Raw genomic sequence first — 21,337 nt, 5'->3', positions numbered from 1 at the left:
CTGAAGTGTCAGAGGGGGTGCCTAGTGAGAGGACCCTAAAGTGTAAAGGGGGTGCCAGCGGTTGGGCCCTGAAGAGTTAATGTGTACAGCGAGCAGGGTTGAGAGTTGCAGCAGCACAAGCAGTTACAAGGAGCTACCTCAGTCAGTGAAGGGCTGGAGGGAGCTGTTCACAAGTCTTTTGAGCTAAACAAAGTGTCAAGAGTCAAGTCTCACTAGAGTCCAGGATCTTTTTAGTTAACCAGAGGGTTATAAGTCAAGTTCTAGCACAGTTCAGCAAGACAGCATTTTTCAAGCGCCAGTAAGCGTTGGTCGGCATCCAGACCACGCTAACAGGCATTTTTCTGCAGAGTGTTCAAGTTGTACCTAGTTGAGCCAGAGGAGTATCCCACTCATTCCCTTCTCCCACCCCCTATATCAAATAAACAAACCAAAGATGCCGGACTGGTCATTGTCTCAAATCTCATACTTGCGTATTCAGCTTAAATGGGCTGCAGGTGTCACCGGTAACAATGGCAGACCCATATCAGGCCCAATGCCTGGAAATCCTGCTACATTGTATTTGAGGAAATTTGAAAGGAATCGGACACCTGATCTAGCCCATGACTGTCTCTATACCTGCAACACCATCATTATCCCTAGAGGATGAACAGCTGATTTAGATCTGCTAAGCACGGAGGTCGCTGTATGAAGACCATCCATACTATCAGACTGACTATCTGTGGAGTCTACGACACCATACTCAGGGCCGCTGTTAGGGGGGGGACCACCAGTCCTCCTGTAGGGGGCCCGGGCACACAGGGGGGTCCCAACAGCATGGGAAATCGGTGCAGTCGGGCAGAGGGGCAATTACAGAAGGAAGCCCTGTGCGGCTCTCTGCAGCAGCTGAAAGTCATTTTATCCCCCTCCTGACAGCTTTCAACTGCTGCAGATAGAGGCAGATAGAGACACAGACACAGGACATCATTCCTGTAATTACCTCTCACTGATCCCCCCTCCCTGTTCTGTCTCGTTCTGATATTCCACCCTCCCCATATGCCCCCCTTTTTTTTTTATTGAGTCTTTAGTAGTAGATGCAATTAGCACTTTAAGAGCCCATTCACATTAGCGCGGCTTGTCAGCCTGACAAGTCGCGCTGGGTCGCGGTCCATTGATTAGCACAGGACCCGTTCTAATAGGAGCGACACAAGTCGCTCCGACTTAGAAAAAGGGTCCTGTACTACTTTGGGGCGACCCTGAGGCGACTTGCATAGACTTCCATTATGTGAAGTCTCTGCAAGTCGCGCCGAAGTCGCGGTGCACACGACTTCACAGGTCGCCCCCCAAAGTCGTGTCGCGCTAGTCTGAATGGGCTCTTATTCTTCATGTTTACTTAGTGGTTTACACCGTGGGAGGTTTTATATTGTACTTCAGTTTATTGATTTACATCTATTATCTTAAATATTTCTTTTATCTGGCGCTACATTTTTTGGTATACAGATTGCATTTGTGGAGTGGACACACACACTAGTGATTGCAGCTGGATTGATTGATTTTTATTAGATTCACTTTATTATTTCACTGTTTTATTTGCGCTGATTGCATTCACTATACATTTTGTACCTAATAAAGTGGCCGGTGAGCGCATGTCCAATGGTAATTAAAACATCAAATTGCCATAAAAACATAATTTCAGAACTTTTCACATTTCCGAGTTACCTGTTGTATCTCAAGAATAGATTGTTCAGGTCGTCGTTGACTTGCACCAGCTCGATGATGACATCATCATTTTGTACGGTTTCCAGAAGCTTTAAGATCCGGGCTTGCATTTCTTGACACACTTTCTGCAGCTCCTATAAAAAAAAAATCGCAATAACAATCAGCCTTTTAATGAGTGACACGACACGCACTCGGGGTGCTTTGTTGGAGAATGTCGCCGGTTACAGTGTTGATGCGAATTGACAATGGTGTGGGCCGGAGTCTCTGCTGACAAGGCAGGTGGTGTAAATAGGATCTCAGGGTATGAATTCTGTGCGGCATTGTCATTTGTAGGGCCTCCGGGCACAGCCAGTTAGAGGAAACGGTGTAAAAGCTGAGAAAGCAGTAAAACGAGCATTGATTTAAAGGCCTCCCTGAGCAGGCAGGAGTTAGTCCCGGGCTCTGCTTTAATAAGACAGAATGAATTCCGTATTGTTATAGGGAAGTCGCTGGAGAGGAGCAGAGTGTGTCACCAGAGAAATAAGAAACCAGAGAGGAATGAGGTAAAGAGAAAGACCAAGAATGAGAGAGGAACAGAAAAAAAAGAGGAAAATAGAACAAAACAGAGGGGGAGAAATGTTAAAAACCAACTCTGCTTTCCACACAGGCTATAATATACTAGTGATTGACCGATTATCAACAAAGCCGATATATCGAGGGCCGATATGCACTTTTCCTGATATATCGGAATCGGCCCCCTGAGGTTACCGATATTGCCGATATTTCGGGAAAGTGCTGTACCGGAGTGATCCCTGCAGCTAGAGGCATCGCCCCGGTACCAACGTCCATAGCCGACGGTCGGCTGTCTTGTAATGACAATCGATGCGGCTGAGAACCCGCTCGGCTGTCATTACAAGGAGCGGGAGGGGAAGACCTCCCCCTCCTGCCACCTGGGTCTCCCGTCCCACCGGGAGACCCGGGCAACCAGCCTGCATGGCCGCCGAAGACCCGATCAAAGCTGCATTCAGCTCTGATCGGGTCTCCATACAAAAACTCGGAAGTGATGTCAAGACATCACTTCCGGGTATTCGGCGCAAAATTAAAAAAAATTACAGCATTTCAAACTTGGCGTTTAGAATGCTTTTAAGTGCAGAGGAGGGGTTTGGGGTCTCTTAGGCCCCTTTCACACTAGTGCGACTTGTCCCGCGATTTTGGACCGCTAAATCGCATGACAAGTCGTTTTCCATTCTTTTCAATGAGCCCCATTCATATCAGTGCGTTTTGAAGTCGCACCGACTTCAAGGTAGTTCCTGCACTACTTTGCCACGATTTGATTGCATTTTGAGCCATAGCCATTGCTTTCAAAATCGCGTCAAAATTGCGGCATAGTCACGGCAAAATCGCGGCAAAATCGCATCGCATAAGTGTGAAAGGGGCCTTAGACCTCCAGATCCCTCCACAACAGTACATGTCAAGTAAAAAAAAAAAAAAAGAAAAATTTTTTTTTTTAAATGTACGAAAATATCGGCAAATATCGTCCGATACCGATATGCGATGACCAAAATATCAGCAATGAAAAAACGATATTGGTCGATCACTACTATATATAGCACACTGATGGCGTCACCCCTACATTTATATGGTAATATTTCAGTTTGCAAAGGTCTATGAGGAATATATATAACCCATTCCTGCCCAGCTCTGGCGTCTGTTTGAAGCCTAAGTTTAGTTTAAAAAAAAGTGGGGGAGGGTAGGGCGTTACTTACAATCAATGCAATGGGGCTGATTTACTAAAACTGGCGAGTGCAAAATCTGGTGCAGCTCTGCATAGAAACCAATCAGCTTCCATTTTTTTTTTTGGGTCAAAGCTTAAGCTTAGGTTCACACTGAGGGCAGGTTTGAACTCGCATGATTTCAAACTGGCATTTCAGTCCAAATTCGGGGGCGATTTGACAGACATATGTGCTGGTTTCTATTGAAATCACACTCCAAAGCCGCCAAAATTAGTGCAGAAACTACTTTTGGGAATCGGTGCAATGCCGTAAAGTTGGGGTCGCACCAATTTGGTTGGTGCCATTGCCAGCAATAGGCTCTCATTTGGCATGCAATTTGATATATCAAATCAAATGTCAAATCAGCTCAATGTAAACGTGGGCTAAATGAACAAGATGAAGTTAGAAGCTGATTGGTTATTATGCACAGCTGCACCAGATTTTGCACTCTCCAGTTTTAGTAAATCCACCCCAGTCCCTTGTGCTGATGGCTAGTATTTAAAAAAAATCTTCCATTCTCCGATGCCCGCTCCACCCCTACCAGTGTAATAGTTTTGTGCTGCAGGGATTAATGATTCTAGGACAATATCCCCCTGGACAATATCCCCCCGGACATTATCCCACCGGACAATATCCCCAAGGACAATATCCCCCCTGGACAATATCCCCCTAGACAATATCCCCCCTCTAACCCTAACCCTATGTCCAGGGGGATGTTTTCCGGGGGGATATTTTCCCGGGGGATGTTGTCCCGGGGGGATATTATCCAGGGGGATGTTTTCCGGGGGGGATATTGTCCCGGGGGATAATGTCCGGGGGGATATTGTCCTGATACCGGGATTAATAGAGCCAAGGGACCTGCCATATGCACTCATTAAGAGTGCTGACTATGCCCGTCCTCTCTGCTGCCTTCCTTCATAAAAACAATACTATAGCTCCTGTGAATGAGACTTGATCTATGAATGGAGGGTTTGCGGATGAATGAAAGGTCTACCTCTTCTATTCATAGACTGCTTTTCATTCACAGGAACCATGGCACAGGTTCTGTGAATGGAGAGTGGGTGGGCAGAAAGGGTGGCAAGGTAGGCACCCTCGATGAGTACATTTGACACATCCCCCAGCTCCATTAAACCCCAACCTAACCAGAAGATTACAGCTGTGGGGGGCATCGGCGGATGGAAGATTTCAGCTAAAGCATCAGCCATCAGCACAAGGGACACATCACACTGATGTCCCTTGTGCAATTTGTTTTTGTTTTTTAGTTTTTGACTAAACTTAGGCTTTGAGTGGTACTTTACTCCAAGTGGCAGGACAGACTTCCATATCACATGACAATTGTGATTGGCTGTACCAGTGGGCAAATTATGGGGAGCCCATTCCTCCCGATCAGACCGAGCGCTGTCTATGACAACACAGTCTCTGTGCTGGAATCATGCAGTGAGTGCTCTGAGCACAGGAACCTCGCCCATCCATGGAGGCTTATGTGCAACATGTGGACAATAAAGCCCACTCTCTTTCCTGCCGCATGTAGGCGTTACATGGGCAGCAAATGGTTGGATGAAAATTAATTTTCTTGAGTACAGCTTTATTCTATTAATTATAGTATCACTATGGTATGAGATTCCCCCATATATAACAATACCAACCTCTAAGAGCTCCATGTCTTCTTGTACTTCAGCTCCTGGGCTGTTCTCCAACAATATGGCTGACATGACCTTCATATTCATCCTCACCACGTCCAGCTCACTGTAGAGCTTTCCAATCTGGTAAAAACATCATAACATCATGTACAGTTATATATAAGGAGATAAGAAAAAGAGGAGGGTTAGGGTCAAAGTGTACCTAAATGGTATTAATGACATCTGTGTCCTTGCTGGGGAGGTTCTATTTCTTGGTGACCACTGTCACCTAGACCTAGAGTAGATGAAAAGGCTAAACTATAACCCAGTTGCAGTGTTGGGGGTAACGAGTTACAATGTAACGGATTACAGTAACTACATTACTTTTTTTGGTAACGTAGTATCGTAACGCGTTACATTCATAACATCGGTAACTACATTACTTTACAGGGCTTGAGGAACGCACTTTCCTGCATTACCCAAGCCGTGCGATACAATCAGGGCAGCTTTATTCATTCTTCTTGCCTTGCCTTCTTGCAATCTTTTTTGTTTCCCTGGGCCCCATCTGCTCAAAAGAGGGTCCCAGGAGGCTGTAGCAGAGCAGGAACTTTTTTTCCATTTTCGGGCGTAGGTATATGATGTGCACTGCTGCACATTATAGTTCCGGCCAGGCCGCCCACTGCCTATGCTCTGCCCTCCTCGGCGGAGTGATTCTTTGTAACTCAGCTCCCTCCGCAGGTGCTGTGGAGTGAGGGAGAAGTTTCTGAGAGGGCGCAGATCAGCAATCCCAGTGGCGGGTGGCGGACGGTGCACAGGCAAGTGGCACAGTGACAGTCTCAGACAACTCAGAGGACTCGAGGAGGAGACGCGGGGGATCGTGTGGCCGAGGAGGAGGCGGGAGGACTGATGAGAAGACGCCCGCCACTGCAGGTAAGTGCACTGGTCTCTCTGGCGTGGTCACTCTGGCATTGAAAGGGGACACACTGTGGTCAATCTGGGGACACACTGTGGTCACTCTGGGGGCACGCTGTGGTCAATCTGGGGGCATGCTGTGGTCACTCTGCATTGAAAGGGGGCATGCTGTGGTCACTCTGCATTGAAAGGGGGCACGCTGTGGTCATATATATATATAAATAAAACAATAAATATTGTATTGTTTTTTTGTGCACTACAAATAAATATGCGCATTGGAATTTGTTCATATTTTTTTTCAAAAGTAAAGTAAAAAGTAGTGAAGTTACTTTTCAAATGCAGTAACTAGTAAAGTAATCTCGTTACAATTTACAGAAGTAACTAGGAACTAGTTACATTTTTTGAGTAACTACCCCAACACTGGTCAGTTGTTAAACGTTGCCTTCCTATTGCTTCCCATTACCTCACACACATTTTCTAACAAATTGCAATTTTAATACTTTTTTAAAGCTTTTTTTAAGTGACCACAAAATTCTATGACCTCTGTGTAACACCGAGGACTGAATTACCCACTTACTGACCATTTTTGTCAGAAAATTACTTAGAACCCCCAAATATTATATATATATATATATATATATATATATATAATTGCTCTGGGGCAAGAAACATTTTTTTTAATAAAATGGTGGCTGAATGCACACATACACCCGCTCCTTGTTGCATCAATGTAAATGAAATTAAAACGAATGCACGTAAAAGATGGCTTCAGTTTCCGTTCTCCACTTGCAGAGAACTTCTCAGATGCGTTTCACCCTTTATGGGGCTTAATTTTTAGACAATAATTCGTTTCTGCAACAACTAAGGCCTCATGCACACAGGACGTCAAAAACGCCTGTGCTTCCAGGATCTTCGAGCGCATGTTCTTCTGGCGAGAGCCTTTGTTTCTCATTTTGAAACATTATGTTATTCCTGCCATATTCATTGTATTCAGAATACACAATAAGTCAGACACTATTGGCACTTTTCCACTGCAAGTACCGGCTCGGCTCCACTCGGCACTGCTTGGCCCAGCTCGGCTCAGTTTGCTTTTCCACTGCGTGGTACGAGTCGGCACGTTTCATCACTGTATAGGCTCTACTCGGCTCGGTTTGCTTTTCCACTAAAGTAGTAAGTGGGTGGGATTACAACGATTCTCTGACCAATCAGTGGCTAGTAGTGACAAACAATCAAGGCTCCATGCAAAGGATTGTGGGATATGGTATATGTGCGGCCCGCTTGGAACCCCAACCGAGATGGTACTGTTTAAGCGAGCCGTACCAAGCCATACCAGGTAGTGGAAAAGCACCGCTGTACCAAACCGTACCGAACCGTTCTAACCCGTCCCATGCGGTACCATGCAGTGGAAAAGCGCCAAACCGAGCCAAACCAAGCCGTACCATGCAGTGGAAAAGCGCCATATGAGGGATGAGACCCACTGTGTTCAGTCTTGATTTTGTTTTATACGTCTTATTGTACTGTACCTGCTCAGGTGTTAGTTGTTGTGCTGAAGCATCTGGACAGTTTTTGCTGGTGGGGGTATCAGATACATGACTTTTATCAGTCTAGAGAAATACAAAAACAAACATAGTAAAACGTTACAGCTTAGCAATCTAGCCAAAACATGGAGGTGCAATCAGAGAAAACTGACTTGTGCATTATATTAGTTCATTGTCTACTGAAAACTGGGCAAGGAAACCCCTATCCACACCCAAAGACCCATTCATTAAAGTTAACGTACAGCCAACACTTTTATGGGTTTTGGATAGAATACAAAAGGGGTAAAAGCCCCTGTTAGTTTATTTTTGCTGCACGTTTCCCCATTGGGGATATTTCTCTTCATATTCTTTTCCAGAGATGCAACAGGAAATGTAATAGTTGGATCAGAAGACCGGAGTGCCGCACTGAAATGTTAATATCCAAAAAAAGAGGTTTTATTTCGAACATGTAGTAAACCTAATATTCAACGCATTTTGGCGGCAAAATGTTGCCCCCTTTATCAAGACTTAAGAGAACAGCTGTTAAGGAGCAGCTGGTGAATTATCCAGATTGTATCTACAGTTTGAGCCCATAAAGCGGAGTTCCGGCCTCAAAAACAACTTTTCACCATCCGCTTGCTTTTTTTTACCTGAAAAAGAATTGTATAATTTACATTTTTTTTTTGATTTACTTACCTTGTTTTAAAGAACATATCTTCCTGCTTGCATTGACTCCTAGGAGATGAGTGTCATCGCTCCCAGGAGTCAATGCGCCTGCACCAGCCCTGCTCGTCACTTCCGGTGCAGGCGCGCCATTCCCTGCTAAACAGCTTCTGGGCATGCCCAGAAGCTGTGCAGGGATGCCGCGCCTGCACCGGAAATGAAAAGGAGAAGGGGGGCAAGGCATTCTGGGACTCCGACGTCATCGAAGAGGACACCAAAGAGGACGCTCCGGCTTCAGCTGCCCACACCTGAGATGGCAGCGCTGGACAAGACATTTTCAAGGTAAGTATTTCTTCTAAAAGGTAAGTGAAACAGGGGACAGTTCAGAGGCTATCGTTGCTGAAATGCATTAGCCCTGACTGTCCCAGGGGTATTTTTATCTAAAAAATGTTTTTCAGGGTGGAACTCCGCTTTAAAAGCCGTTCTCCTAAAGCAGAACTTCACCCAAAAAGAGAAGTTCTGCTCTTCCTCCTCCTCTCTCCTCATTTACATTTGCCACTTTTTTTTGGTGGGGAGAGAGTACCTACATTTGATCGATATCCGCTCCACTACCTCGGCCCTCCCTGTTCCCGCACCCTTCTGGGTCAGATCACAGGTCAGAGAAGACTGCAGAACCTTTCGCAAAGTGCAGCTCGGCTTGTGCATACACAGTTGGAAGCGGGTTTTTCTTAGTCAAGGTGCTGGCGCCTGAACCCAAAGCCAATTGAAGAATCGAGTCATATGAGGTTAGCGCTGGATTCAGGGGCAGGTAAGTGCCCTTTTATTTAATATTATTATATTTATTGGGAAGACTGGAGCTCCCATTTAAGCCCTGATGAAGGGGGCATAATGTGCCCTCAGAAACGCGTTGGTTTTAAGTGTGCTATATGTTTGGAATAAAACCTTTTTTTGGATTTAAACATTTTGATGTAGCACTCAAATCTACTGATCCAACTATTACATTTATATGCCAAGGTTTTTCATGGGAGTTCCTCAGTGTTCCTCGGTGTACGGAAGCAGTCCACATTTCACCCAGATGCCGCATTAGGATTCTATCAGTATAGTGTTGATAAACCCAATCCAAGTAACATCCACCAAAGTTTCAGCGCTATTAAATCCACCACCTCACGCAATAGGAAATGACAGGAAATTGAAGGACATTTCTGTGTCAGACAATTATCATCTGAACAGGTGGAAGATTTCCCCTCACCTCCCTGTTCTGACAACATTCTAACATTTTGAAATTCCCATCACTTTATGTTTTGGTGATAAGCAGACATGGGAGTAAGTCACACATGTGCAGATCACAAGCAAGTCCCAAGTCTTAACCTTCAAGTCTCAAGCAAGTCCCAAGTTACTGTGGCGAAAAGCAAGCAAGTCAAGTCGACTCCCTGCTAGAAGTCAAGCAAGTCAAGTCATTTATTTTGGTCAAGTCACAAATCAAGTCAAAATACTCATCTACCCCAATTTTCACCTTTAAATCAGTTAAAAGTCAGTCGCCAGGAAAAGTTTTGTTTTATTTTCAACATTAACAAAACTGCTTAGTGCTTTTTTCTTGGCATATTAAAGAAACACTTTGAATGCCCAAACAGCTCAAAAACCTTCCTCCTGTTTTAACACCACAGTCACTAAAAACATGTTAAGTATTTCCATTGTTAAACAGCCAGTGTCCTAAAAATCAGAACACACTGAGATGTTTTAAGTGACTGTGGTGTCAGAAACATAACAGGCACATTCATTTTGCTTTAACACATCTTGAGAAAATGCAAATATTTAATAACTTAAAAAAGTAAAGTAATTTCAAGTCAAAGTCAAGTCTCAAGTCATGAATACCAAGTCAAAGTCAAGTCGAGTCTTTTATTAATTTTAGTCAAGCAAGTCTCAAGTCCTCAAACTGGTGACTTAAGTCTGACTTAAGTCAAGTCATGTGACTCAAGTCCCTCACCTCTGGTGATAAGGGCCATCAGTAGAGGTAAAGAGGGTAAATCTACCCAGTGGGGACACAGACAGCTTGACCATTGTCCAGAATCACTACAAGACATGTCCTTTTATTTCGCAGATTGTTGTCCAGTATTCCCCTCCTCTACTGCCAGAATCTCAGCCACGATGAAGAAGGATTTTTGAGCCCCCAAATGCTCTGATTTTCTCTTCTAACATGAGCAAAAAAGATTTACTGGTCTTACATTTCTCCTGTGGCGCTGTCAACCTTTTTATACTCTTTAGACTACTTCAGGGACCCCCAAGGTTACCCTTATGGACAAAGCTGCCTCTTTAATTGAGATTTCAAGCCATGGGTCCAGCGCTCTACTAGTACATTTATAGTTAGGGGGGAAATCCTTTCTAAGGCAGGCCACAAAGGATGCGATTTTCTTTCCTGCAACCGTGGGTTGCAGGAGAGAAAATCTCTCGATTTCCCCATCAACACAGTCAGTGTTGATGAGAGAATCACTCCCACTGAGTTATTGTGTTCTCCAGACGTCATCCCTGCTGGGAGAACACAGTGATTATTGCTAGCAGCTATACCCCCTGGCAATAATCACATGCCGAAAATCCAACATATACATCCGGCACACAGAGATGTATAGTAACTAAGTAGAACTACTTCACTACTGTACTTAAGTACCGAAAGGCGGTATCTGTACTTTCCTAGAGTAGAATTTTTTTCTCCTACTTCCACTTTTACTTCACTACATTGTTTCAATTATTTCAATACTTCTACTCCGATATTTTTTTTTTTGGGCTGCATAGTTACTCGTTACAATTATAAAAATTACCACTCAAAACATGTGTATTATCAGCGCATACGAAAATAAATGCTACTGTATGTATAAATAAAAGCTGTATTTGAAATAATAAAAACAATATGATGTTCAAACTTTTGACTTCTTTCTTTAATAACTACATAACACAGTACTTGTACTTTTACTTTCAGTACTTGAGTAGCAATTTTTTTTAAAACTACTGGTACTTTTACTTTCAGTACTTGAGTAGCAAAATTTAAAAAAAAACTACTTGCAATACTTAAGTACAAAAAATGAATACTTTAGTACTTCTACTCAAGTCACTTTTTGATCGAGCACTTGCACTTTTACTCAAGCATGGGTTTCAAATACTTTATACAACTCTTCCCCTGGCAATAATCACATGCCAAAAATCCAACATGTACTCAAAGGCGGTCCGTGGATGAATTTGGGTAGATTCAGCCTGCCCATAGATGGTTCGAATCCTGGCTGGTCCCTGCTCAACCGGCCGAGATTCAAACTATCTATGGCTGCTTTAGACACCAGAGCAAGCATTATAATTAGAAGACTTCCTGTTCCAGTGACAACTGTAACAATCTGGATTTCACATCACTTTCTACCTGGGTAACAGTGGCCACCGGCACAACTGTAACATTCTGGATTTCACATCACATTTTACCTGGGTAACAGTGGCCACCGGGACGAATACAGACAGAAGGTGAATCTACCCAGTGGGGTTACAGGCAGCAATACAAAAACAGTGTTAGCTTTAGATAGACTTTAACTTTTGTGTAGTGTATTTTATCAGCTTATGTACAACCGAGTGCAAGAGACAGAATATGAGAATAAGAAAGAATAAGAATATCAAGCTTGTCTGTTCATGTCGTTGCAAAATAAACACTCGTAAATGTAACGAGTCTGAGCTACTGTTTCAGTTCCTTGTATTGCTTCCTGTAGTAATAAAAATATGATGCTATCAAGCATCAAGAGAGCTCGTAAAAATGTTCTCATTCTGGTTTTATTACTCTACTTTCCATGCAGTTGGGGACAAAACCTGCAGGGGCCGCTCTGTAGAAAGCCAGTTTGGGTCCCCTTTTGACCCCCAGTATTGTTGCAAGGGTTCCGTGTGCTATGGTCATGGAGATACTTTTCCAATGTGTGTCCTCTGGTCAGGGAGAGTCTATAGCCAGTCAATAATGTGATACCCTGCATTAACCTTTTGATGATGGCTCTCATTTGAAGTACTATGCATGTGAAATAATAGTAAAAAAGGTACTATACTCCTTTTACAACATAATAAATGTATTACATGTTAAATACAAATATATACAAGAATACTATACTCTTTTCATATCAAATGATATAATATAATTTTTTTATCACACGCTAATTACTAATATATCGATTTTAGAGGCAGCACTCCAGTTCTCGCTGCAAATGAGGGACATTAGGAGGAAAAGACTCTCAGACATGGAGAAGGCAAAAAAATACAATGTAAGCTCTAGTCCATTCCCTTTACCATGGAAATGATTCCTTGGCCAAACGGATGACTTTATTAAACTTTACAATATTTTTCAGATATGGTGATATCCCTGAAAAAGGCTTAAAAGCCGAAACGCGTCGGATTTAAAGACGTTTTCTCTGTTTTAATCCAGAATTGTGTATTGAACACGGAATACAGAGAACAACTCTTACAGTCACCATATCACCCTGTCACATACCATTAATTTCTTATCACCTCTTCACTACAGGGTTACTCAATACCCTGCACAAAAATGTATATATTTGCACTGTAAAAAGAATTCACCTTTAAATAAACTTAAGTTTAAGTTAAACTTTTTATACTATCTATTTCTTGCCTAAAAAAGCCCAAACCCCTTTTGGCCTGAGACACCAAAAAAAAAAATCGATATTAAGTCTTATTGGGATGTTGGCAAACCTATGTATTAACTTCAAAATGTTTAGAGAACCACACCCATAAATAGCCAGTCAATAGCCACAGCGCAGTGTTCCTTCCTCTTCTGTTCTTCTCCAGTGGTGGGCAGCCCTCAATGATGCAGATGCTGGCCGCATTATATGGCTCCAATAAAAAACATTATTCTTGGGATTATCTCTCCTGTCAAATATGTTCCACTTTCTTGGTAAGTTTATTTCTGCTGTGTGTCAGGACACCGGTCTGAACCTGCGACCTCTGCTGTGTCTGGCGATGTTTCTTCTTGCTGAGCCACCTGGGATGCTTAACAGCTCCTATGACTATTCCTTGAATGATCTTGCCTTGAACCTTGTTTCTCTTGAACCTTGAAGCCTTTGCTTCTTTCATGAACTTCCCATTTTAGCCATACCTTTGCACTTTCTGTGTGCCAGATTATTGTGCTTTTCTCCAGCCGATATCTTCTTCTTGTCACTCCTGCTGCCTTCTGTATCTCCACTACTACTCATTACCGACCCTTGGCTTGTTCCTTGGCTACGCTTCTGCTTAATCCCAACCTGCGACCACTTGTTACTAACCTTTGGCTTGTTTACTGACTATCTTTTTGCTTGTTTCCTACTTACTACATTTGCTACTGGACTCCGGCTTGCTTACCTGGTGGGAGGATACTGAAGACCGCCACCTGGTACTAACATGCAGCAAAACCCATCTTTACCATCGGGAGCTTTGTTGAACACAGGTTAGGGCTTAGACTCCGGACCTTGGGTGAGCCCATGTCATCCACCAGGGTGAGCTTCTGCTGTACCTATCCAGCTGGTCAGTGAAAGCCTCTCTACATCTATAGATACTGGTCTCCGAGCCTAACCTCCTCACTGTGACTAGAAGTATTTGCGTTTCTTTCCAAATTTTTTTGTGCAAATCATACCAGGTTCCACTGATCTCCCTTAGCAGCATTTGCTTCCAGAACATTCTTGCAATTCATGGGTCAGGGTTGTAGCACTGGGAAAATTCTTTCTTCTCTGCATTGCTGGAAGGTGGAGGTATTTTTGGAGTTTAGTTCCTCCCTAATCTGCAGGAGTAAGCTGTCAATTTGACAGCTCAGTCCTGCACAATACAGGACATATTTGGGCAATGCAGAGGTCGGTAAGGCTCCTGCCCCAGCCGTGCCCCTTTCCCCCACATCATGCTGTCCAAGGCAGGTGCTTCTTCTGCCTCGGCCAGGCCCTGTGTATAGATTAGGGATCGACCGATTATCAGCAAAGCCAATATATCGAGGGCTGATATGCACTTTCCCCGATATATCGGAATCAGCCCCGGAGGTTGCCGATATTTCGAGAAAGTGCATGTACCAGAGTGATGCCTGCAGCTAGAGGCATCACCCCGGTACCGGCGTCCATAGCCGAGGGTCGGCTGTCTTGTAATGACAACCGATGCAGCTGAGAAGCCGCTCAGCTGTCATTACAAGGAGCGGGAGGGGACTTCCCCCCCCCCTCCCCCCACCTTCCGCGGCTTTCCTGGGTCTCTCGTCCCACTGGGAGACCTGGGCAACCACCCTGCATGGCTGCCGAAGACCCGATCAAGGCCGCATTTGGCTCTGATCGCGTCTCCATGCAAAAACCCGGAAGTGATGACATGACATCACTTCCGGGTACTGTCTGGCGCCAGATAAAAAAAAATGACAGCATTCAAAACAGCCAAACTTGGCGTTTTGAATGCTTTTAAGTGCAGAGGAGGGGTTTGGGGACTTTTAAGACCTCCACAGTTCTCCTCTCCCCCACAAGAGATCCCTCCACAAGAGTACCTGTCAAAAAAAAAAAAATTAAATGTACGAAAATATCGTCGCATATCAGCCGATACCGATATGCTTTGGCCAAAATATCAGCAACGAAAAACCGACATCGGTCGATCACTAGTATAGATACACTTTAAATGTGTATAGATTTTCCATAAAGGTCCATATTGAATTTAAATACTGTATTTTCTGGCGTATAAGACTACTTTTGAACCTCAAAAAAATCCCCCAAAAATGGGGGGTCGTCTTATACGCCGAGTATAATATCTCCAAGGTAACCTAAGTATAAGTATTACCGGTAGATGTAATCTCTCAAGACGCTGGCTGTGTGGGAATCCTGTACCGGTATACCGCATGTACCGTAGCTTCGGCTACATACAGTATACCGCGCTGAGCCAATCACAGTGAGCGATGTATTCTATTATTGAATGCAAAGCCTGCTCGGATTGGCGGAGTAACATCAGCCCGCTTCTCTGACTCTGCCAATCCGAGCAGGCTTTGCATTCAATATTAGAATACACCGCTCACTGTGATTGGCTCAGCGCGGTATACTGTATGTAGCCTGAGCTACGGTACATACGGTATACCGCTACAGGATTCCCGCACAGCCAGCGTCTTGAGATTACATCTACTGGTAATACTTAGGGTACCTTGGAGATATTATGAGAGATTACATGTATTACAGTACTTGGGGTACCTTGGAGATCTATGAGAAATCTTATGTTTTTCAATGGTGTTGCCTTGCTTCGGAAGGGGGGTAGTCTTATACGGCGAGTATAGCCCAAAACCTATGTTTTAACTTGAAAATTAGGGGGGTCGTCTTATACGCCCAGTCGTCGCATACGCCGGAAAATACGGTATATTCGTACGAAACACAACTTTGGAATACACAGCCAGACAGACTCAAGCAAATCACAAAATTGTGTTTTGTTTGCAACCAATCAGAACACACAATACCCTGTAGTCAGATCAGTGAAAGATCTATTCTGATAGGTCCATTTGGTTTCGCTCTCTCCTTAAATACTGCTGTGATCCATGTTTATATCAGGTCTGAAAACAAAGCACTTTCACCGGAGAAATGTTTATGGGGAAACTTTAACATAAATATTTGAAAAAAAAAAAGTTATTTGCTCAGAAGCGTTTCGTTTTTCTTTTTTTTTTTATTCTATTCCCCATAACTTTGTAAAGTGACACAAGAGAAAAATCTTTTCATTCTGCTAAAGTATCCACTTTAAAGAATTTACTTCTTCAAATTGCAGAGCACACAGGAAGGAAAGTGCTTTAAAACATTTTATTTGGCTGTAAATCAGGAACTGCATGCGCAGAGGTACTCCGGGACTCATACTAACACAGCACAAGGCAAAAAAAACGATTTATGTACGTAAAAAGTAATACAAACGTGCAATAAATAAAACAGAAAACTACACGTGAGCTGTAATTACTGTACAAATAGCATCACAATCAAAGCAGGAGAAATTAAATAAAAAATGTAATTTTGTTAAAAACAAAAGTTAAGAAAAAAATAAATTTTTTAAAATTAAAATTTAGAAGAAAAATGTGAAATTAAAATTAAAAAATATATGTATTGTTTTATTCCATTAATCTGACATGTCTTCTTTTTTTGTGGGGTGAAGTACTCAGAGATCTGTCCCCTTTAGCCAATATAAAAATACCTACACCCCCTTTTATTGTGTTATTGGCAAGATGAAGGAGTGAGACTCACCCCAATGAGGGTTTATCTATAAAGAAAAATTGCAGAGCAATAATACTTCTTAAAGTGTTACTAAACCCAGGAGCCTGCATTCACTGTATCTCGTCTCCCACAGTACACAGAACATGGAAATGCAATTATTTTAGTAAATATAAACCACTAAATACCTTTTCTCATCAGCAGTATATAGCAGTCTTGTGACTTCTATCAGTGTCTGGCCAAGCACTGGTTAAAGCTTGTAGAAGGAGTTTTCATTCTTCTCTGACTGTCCTTTGAGGCTGCATGACCCCTGACCCTCTGTCTGGACAGTGCCGATTGGCCCTGTGGTGATCATATGCACCCTTCCCAAAAAAAAAACCCTCTAGCAATACACACCAAACTGAGCATGTGCAGATTGCTTCCTAGAGCTCTGTACTCTAGGTTGGGGACAGTTAAAGAAGGGGAGGACCAGAGGAGACAAGATCAAACAGCCTTTTTACACAGCATGGAGGATTACCCCTTAGGCTCCACAGTGAGTATAAGAAGCATGCTTTACTGCATATACAGACTGATTTTACTGTTGTGGGTTTAGTAATACTTTCAAGCGGAGTTCCACTCAAAAGTGGAACTTTCACTTTAAGTGGTCTGAACCCCCTGAAATGCCACATCTGGCATGTCATTTTTTTGGGGGAGGAGCTGGTACCTAGTTTTGAAAGGTACCCACTCCCACTTCCTCTTGGGCCGCCTAGGCAGCTCGGGCGGAAGTTCTCCTCTCTCTCTCCCTCTCGGCAATCTTCTGGGACGTCTCAGGTCCCAGAAGATTGCTTGACCAGTCGAGACGCGTAGCGCGACTCGCGCATGCGCAGTGCGCACCCGGCTGTAAAACCGCAAGCTGTCACAGCAGGGTGCCCACACTAGTGATGCTGGCGCTGCGGGGAGAAGAGGGAGAGTACCGAGGCTTCCACCGGCCGCATTGCTGGACCGTGGGACAGGAGAGTGTGCGTTTATTAAAAGTCAGCAGATACATGTTTTGTTGCTGCTGACTCTGAATAAACACAAAAGCCAGTGGAACTCCGCATTAATGACATTGGCGGTATGTTTGTGGTCGTTCTCCTGTTGCAGAATAAATTTGGAGTCAATCACACACCTCCCTGATGGTATGGCATGATGGATAAGTATCTGCCTGTATTTCTCAGCATTGAGGACACCATTGATCCTGACCAAATCTCCAACTCCATTTGCAGTAATGCAGCCCCAAACTTGCAGGGAACCTCCACCATGCTTCACTGTTGCCTGCAGACACTCCTTATTGTACAGCTCTTCAGCCCTTCGACGAACAAACTGCTTCCCGTTACAGATGAATATTGCAAATCTTCTTGACTCATCAGTCCAGATCACCTGCTGCCATTTTTCTGCACCCCAGTGTTTTGTGCATAGTTGAGTCGTTTAGTCTTGTTTCCACCAGTGATCGGTCACCAGTGATTTTGGTCATCGGATGCCGATATTGGCCGATATTTTCGGACATTTAAAAAAAAAAATTATTATTTTTTTTTTTTCACAGGTACTGTTGTGGAGGGATCTGGGGGTCTAAAAGACCCCAAACCCCTCCTCTGCACTTAAAAGCAAGTCTTTCTGTTTTGAATGCTGTCATTTTTTTAAATTTGGCGCCGAGTACCCGGAAGTGTCATGACATCACTTCCCAGTTTTTTTACATGGAAACCCGATCAGAGCCGAGTGCGGCTTTGATCGGGTCTTCTCTTTGGCGGCCGTGCAGGTAGGATGCCTGGGTCTCCAGGTGGAACGGGAAACCCAGGCGAGCTGCGGAAGGCGGCGCGGGGGGGGGGGGGACGTCCCTTCCCGATCCTTGTAATGACAGCCGAGCGGTCTCTCAGCCGCATCAGTTGTCATTAGAAAACAGCCGACTGTCGGCTATGGACGCCGGTACCGGGGTGATGCCTCTAGCTGCAGGCATCACTCCAGTACAGCACTTTCCCGAAGTATGGGCAATATCGGTAACCTCAGGGGCCGATTCCGATATATCGGGGAAAGTGCATATCGTCCCCCGATATATTGGTGTTGCCGATAATCGGTCGAACCCTAGTTTCCACGTCTGGAGGTATGGCTTTTTGGCCGCAATTCTTCCATGAAGACCTCTTCTGGCCAGGCGCCTCTGGACTTTAGATGGGTGTACCTGGGTCCCACTGGTTTCTGCCAGTTCTGTGCTGATGGGACTGCTGCACATCTTTCAACGTGAAAGGGAAATAAGCATGATGTGTCTTTCATCTGTATTTCCTTGGTCGCCTCTGCGTCTACATAGTTACATAGTTAGTGACAGGGCTTTTTTTCAGCGGGAATGCGGGGAAACGCAGTTCCGGCACCTCTAGCACTGAATGCATGAAATGGCAAGGGGTGTTGAGGTGTGCCGGAGAATCTATTGTTGCTGGGATTAATTTTGAAGCTGGCTGCTAGGAGATCTATTGTTGCTGGAGGGGTCTATTAATGCTCTGATGGATCCATTGTTGCTTGGGGGGTACTTTGTTGTAGGAGGGTCCTTTGTTGCTGGGGGAAACTATTGTTGAAAGGGGGGTGTATTGTTGCTGGATGCAGTGGATATATTTTATGGTTTATCAATAACAAATTCCATAAAATTATACAAAATTATACTTGGTTCAGTGCTTGTAGTCTTTCCTCATAGCTGATGTCCTCCATTCCCCTAATTATTTTTGTTGCCCTTCTCTGGACTCTTTCCAATTCCAGCACATCTTTCCTGAGGACCGGTGCCCAGAACTGGACAGAATACTCCAGATGTGGCCGGACCAGAGTCTTGTAGAGTGGGAGAATAATCTCTTTATTTCTGGAGTGAATCCCCTTTTTTATACATCCCAGTATTCTGTTGGCTTTGCTTGCGGCGGCTTGGCATTGCATGCCACTGCCAAGCCTGTTGTCTACCAGTACCCCCAGGTCCTTTTCCATCCTAGACTCCCCCAGAGGTCCCCCCCTAGTGAGTAGCTTGCTTTCTGGTTTCTGGCCCCCAAGTGCATTACTTTCTTCATTTTTCAACATTAAACCTCATCTGCCATGTAGTTGCCCACCCCGTTATTTTGTTCAGGTCCGCTTGTAAGGTTTCCACATCCTGCATAGAAGATATTGGCAAGCTTAGTTTAGTATCATCGTCAAATACTGAGATTGTACTAGATATCCCCTCCTCTAGATCATTTATGAATAAATTAAACAGGATTGGTTCCAGGACAGAACCCTGGGGGACCCCGCTTTCCACACCCGCCCAATCCGAGTACTCCCCATTAATCACCACCCTCTGTACTCTCCCCTGGAGCCAGTTCTCTATCCAGGTACTCACCTTATGGTCCATACCTACCTTCCTTAGTTTGTACAGTAAGCGTTTGTGGGGAACGGTGTCAAAGGCCTTTGCAAAGTCCAGATACACCACATCCACAGGCTTTCCTTTATCTAGTTGGCAGCTCACTTCATCATAGAAGGTCTACGGTCCTCTACGTTGACGGTTCTTTGTGCTTCTTCAAAATAGCTTACACAGCACATCTTGAAACCTCAGTGTGCTTTGAAATCTTTGCCTGGGAGAGACCATTCTGATGCAGTATAACTACCTTGTGTCAGCCAATGTCATTAAGAACTGTCTTCAGTGTAATGAAGAACAAGGAGTCCTGGAAGTGATGGTTTGGCCCCCACAGAGTCCTGGAAGTGAGGGTTTGGCCCCCCACCCACTCAACATCATGGAGTCTATCTGGGATTAAATGAAGAGATAGAAAAATCGGAAGCAGCATACAGTCGATCCACAGAAGATCTGTGGTTAGTTCTCCAAGATGTTTGGGACAACCTACCTGCCAAGTACCTTTAACCACTTAAGCCCCGGAGGATTTGGCTGCTAAACGACCAGAGGGCATTTTGCGATTCGGCACTGCGTGACTTTAACGGACAATTGCGCGGTCGTGCGACGCTGTACCGAAACGAATTTGGCGTCCTTTTTTTCCCACAAACAGAGCTTTCTTTTGGTGGTATTTGATCACCTGTGCGATTTTTTGATCACGCGCTATAAACAAAAAAAGAGCGTAAATTTTGCAAAAATAGCAATATTTTCCCCTTTTTTTTATATGAAATTCCCCCAAAAAAAAATGTAAAAATCAAAATTTTTTAATATTTTCGGCCAATTTGTTTTATGCTACCTATGTTTGGTAAAAAAAATCGCAAAAAGCGTATTTTGATTGGTTTGCGCAAAAGTTATCGCGTTTACTAACAAAGGGAAAGATTTTTGTCATTTTTGTTGTTTTTTTTTTTAACGCGTAATGGCGGCGATCTGCGATTTTTTTTGCGGTACTGCGACATTGCGGCGGACAGATCGGACCCTTGACTGACATTTTTGACACTTTTGGGGTTACCAGTGACATTTCTACAGTAATCAGTGCTATACATATGCACTGTTACTGTAAAAATGCACTGGTAGTGAAGGGGTTAACTTTATTTGAGAGGGAGGGGCTGTGTGTGTCCCTAGGGGCGTGATTCTAACTGTGATTGGCTGTGGCTTCAACTGTATGCAGAGTGATCAATGGATCTACATAGTAGATCCATGTGATCAGCTCTCATACAGAGAGGAGAATGACAGGCAGCTTGTTTACACAAGCTGCCTGACTATCTCCCTCTCCCCCGCCGATCGCAGAGTGGCCGGCGGCGATCGGGTCCGCCGGTCACGCGCGCGGGGGGGTCCGTGACCACGCGGGAGCGCGCCTCCGGCGGCGCGCGCTCGCTCCCTAAACCCTCACAGGCGAGCGACGTAGACCTACGTCACTTTGCCTGTGAGGGGCTGACCGCCCACGTAGATAGTCGTGCGGCGGTCGGCAAGTGGTTAAACACTGTGTGCAAATGTACCTTGAAGAACTGATGCTGGGTTGATGGCAAATGGTGGTCACTCCAAATATTGATTTGATTTGGATTTCTTTTCTGCTCATTTACTTTCC

General features: G+C 44.2%; 1 protein-coding gene across 1 annotated transcript in view; it reads right to left on the bottom strand.

Annotated features, from left to right (window-relative positions):
* TOM1L1 (target of myb1 like 1 membrane trafficking protein) overlaps nt 1-21,337 on the bottom strand; it is a 161,956-nt gene that overhangs the window by 43,713 nt on the left and 96,906 nt on the right. Inside the window, exons 6-8 of the mRNA XM_082272490.1 lie at nt 7,501-7,581; nt 5,093-5,209; nt 1,696-1,829 (exon numbers count right to left, since the gene is read on the bottom strand). Of these exons, the coding sequence (XP_082128616.1) occupies nt 1,696-1,829; nt 5,093-5,209; nt 7,501-7,581 (332 nt within the window). The remainder of the gene's footprint in view (nt 1-1,695; nt 1,830-5,092; nt 5,210-7,500; nt 7,582-21,337) is intronic.

This window comes from Pelophylax lessonae (genome assembly GCF_965119305.1).
Source record: "Pelophylax lessonae genome assembly, chromosome: 11".
NCBI classification, from domain to species: domain Eukaryota; kingdom Metazoa; phylum Chordata; class Amphibia; order Anura; family Ranidae; genus Pelophylax; species Pelophylax lessonae.
Note: the sequence above shows the minus strand (reverse complement) of the source record. Positions and strands in the feature narration are given on the sequence as shown.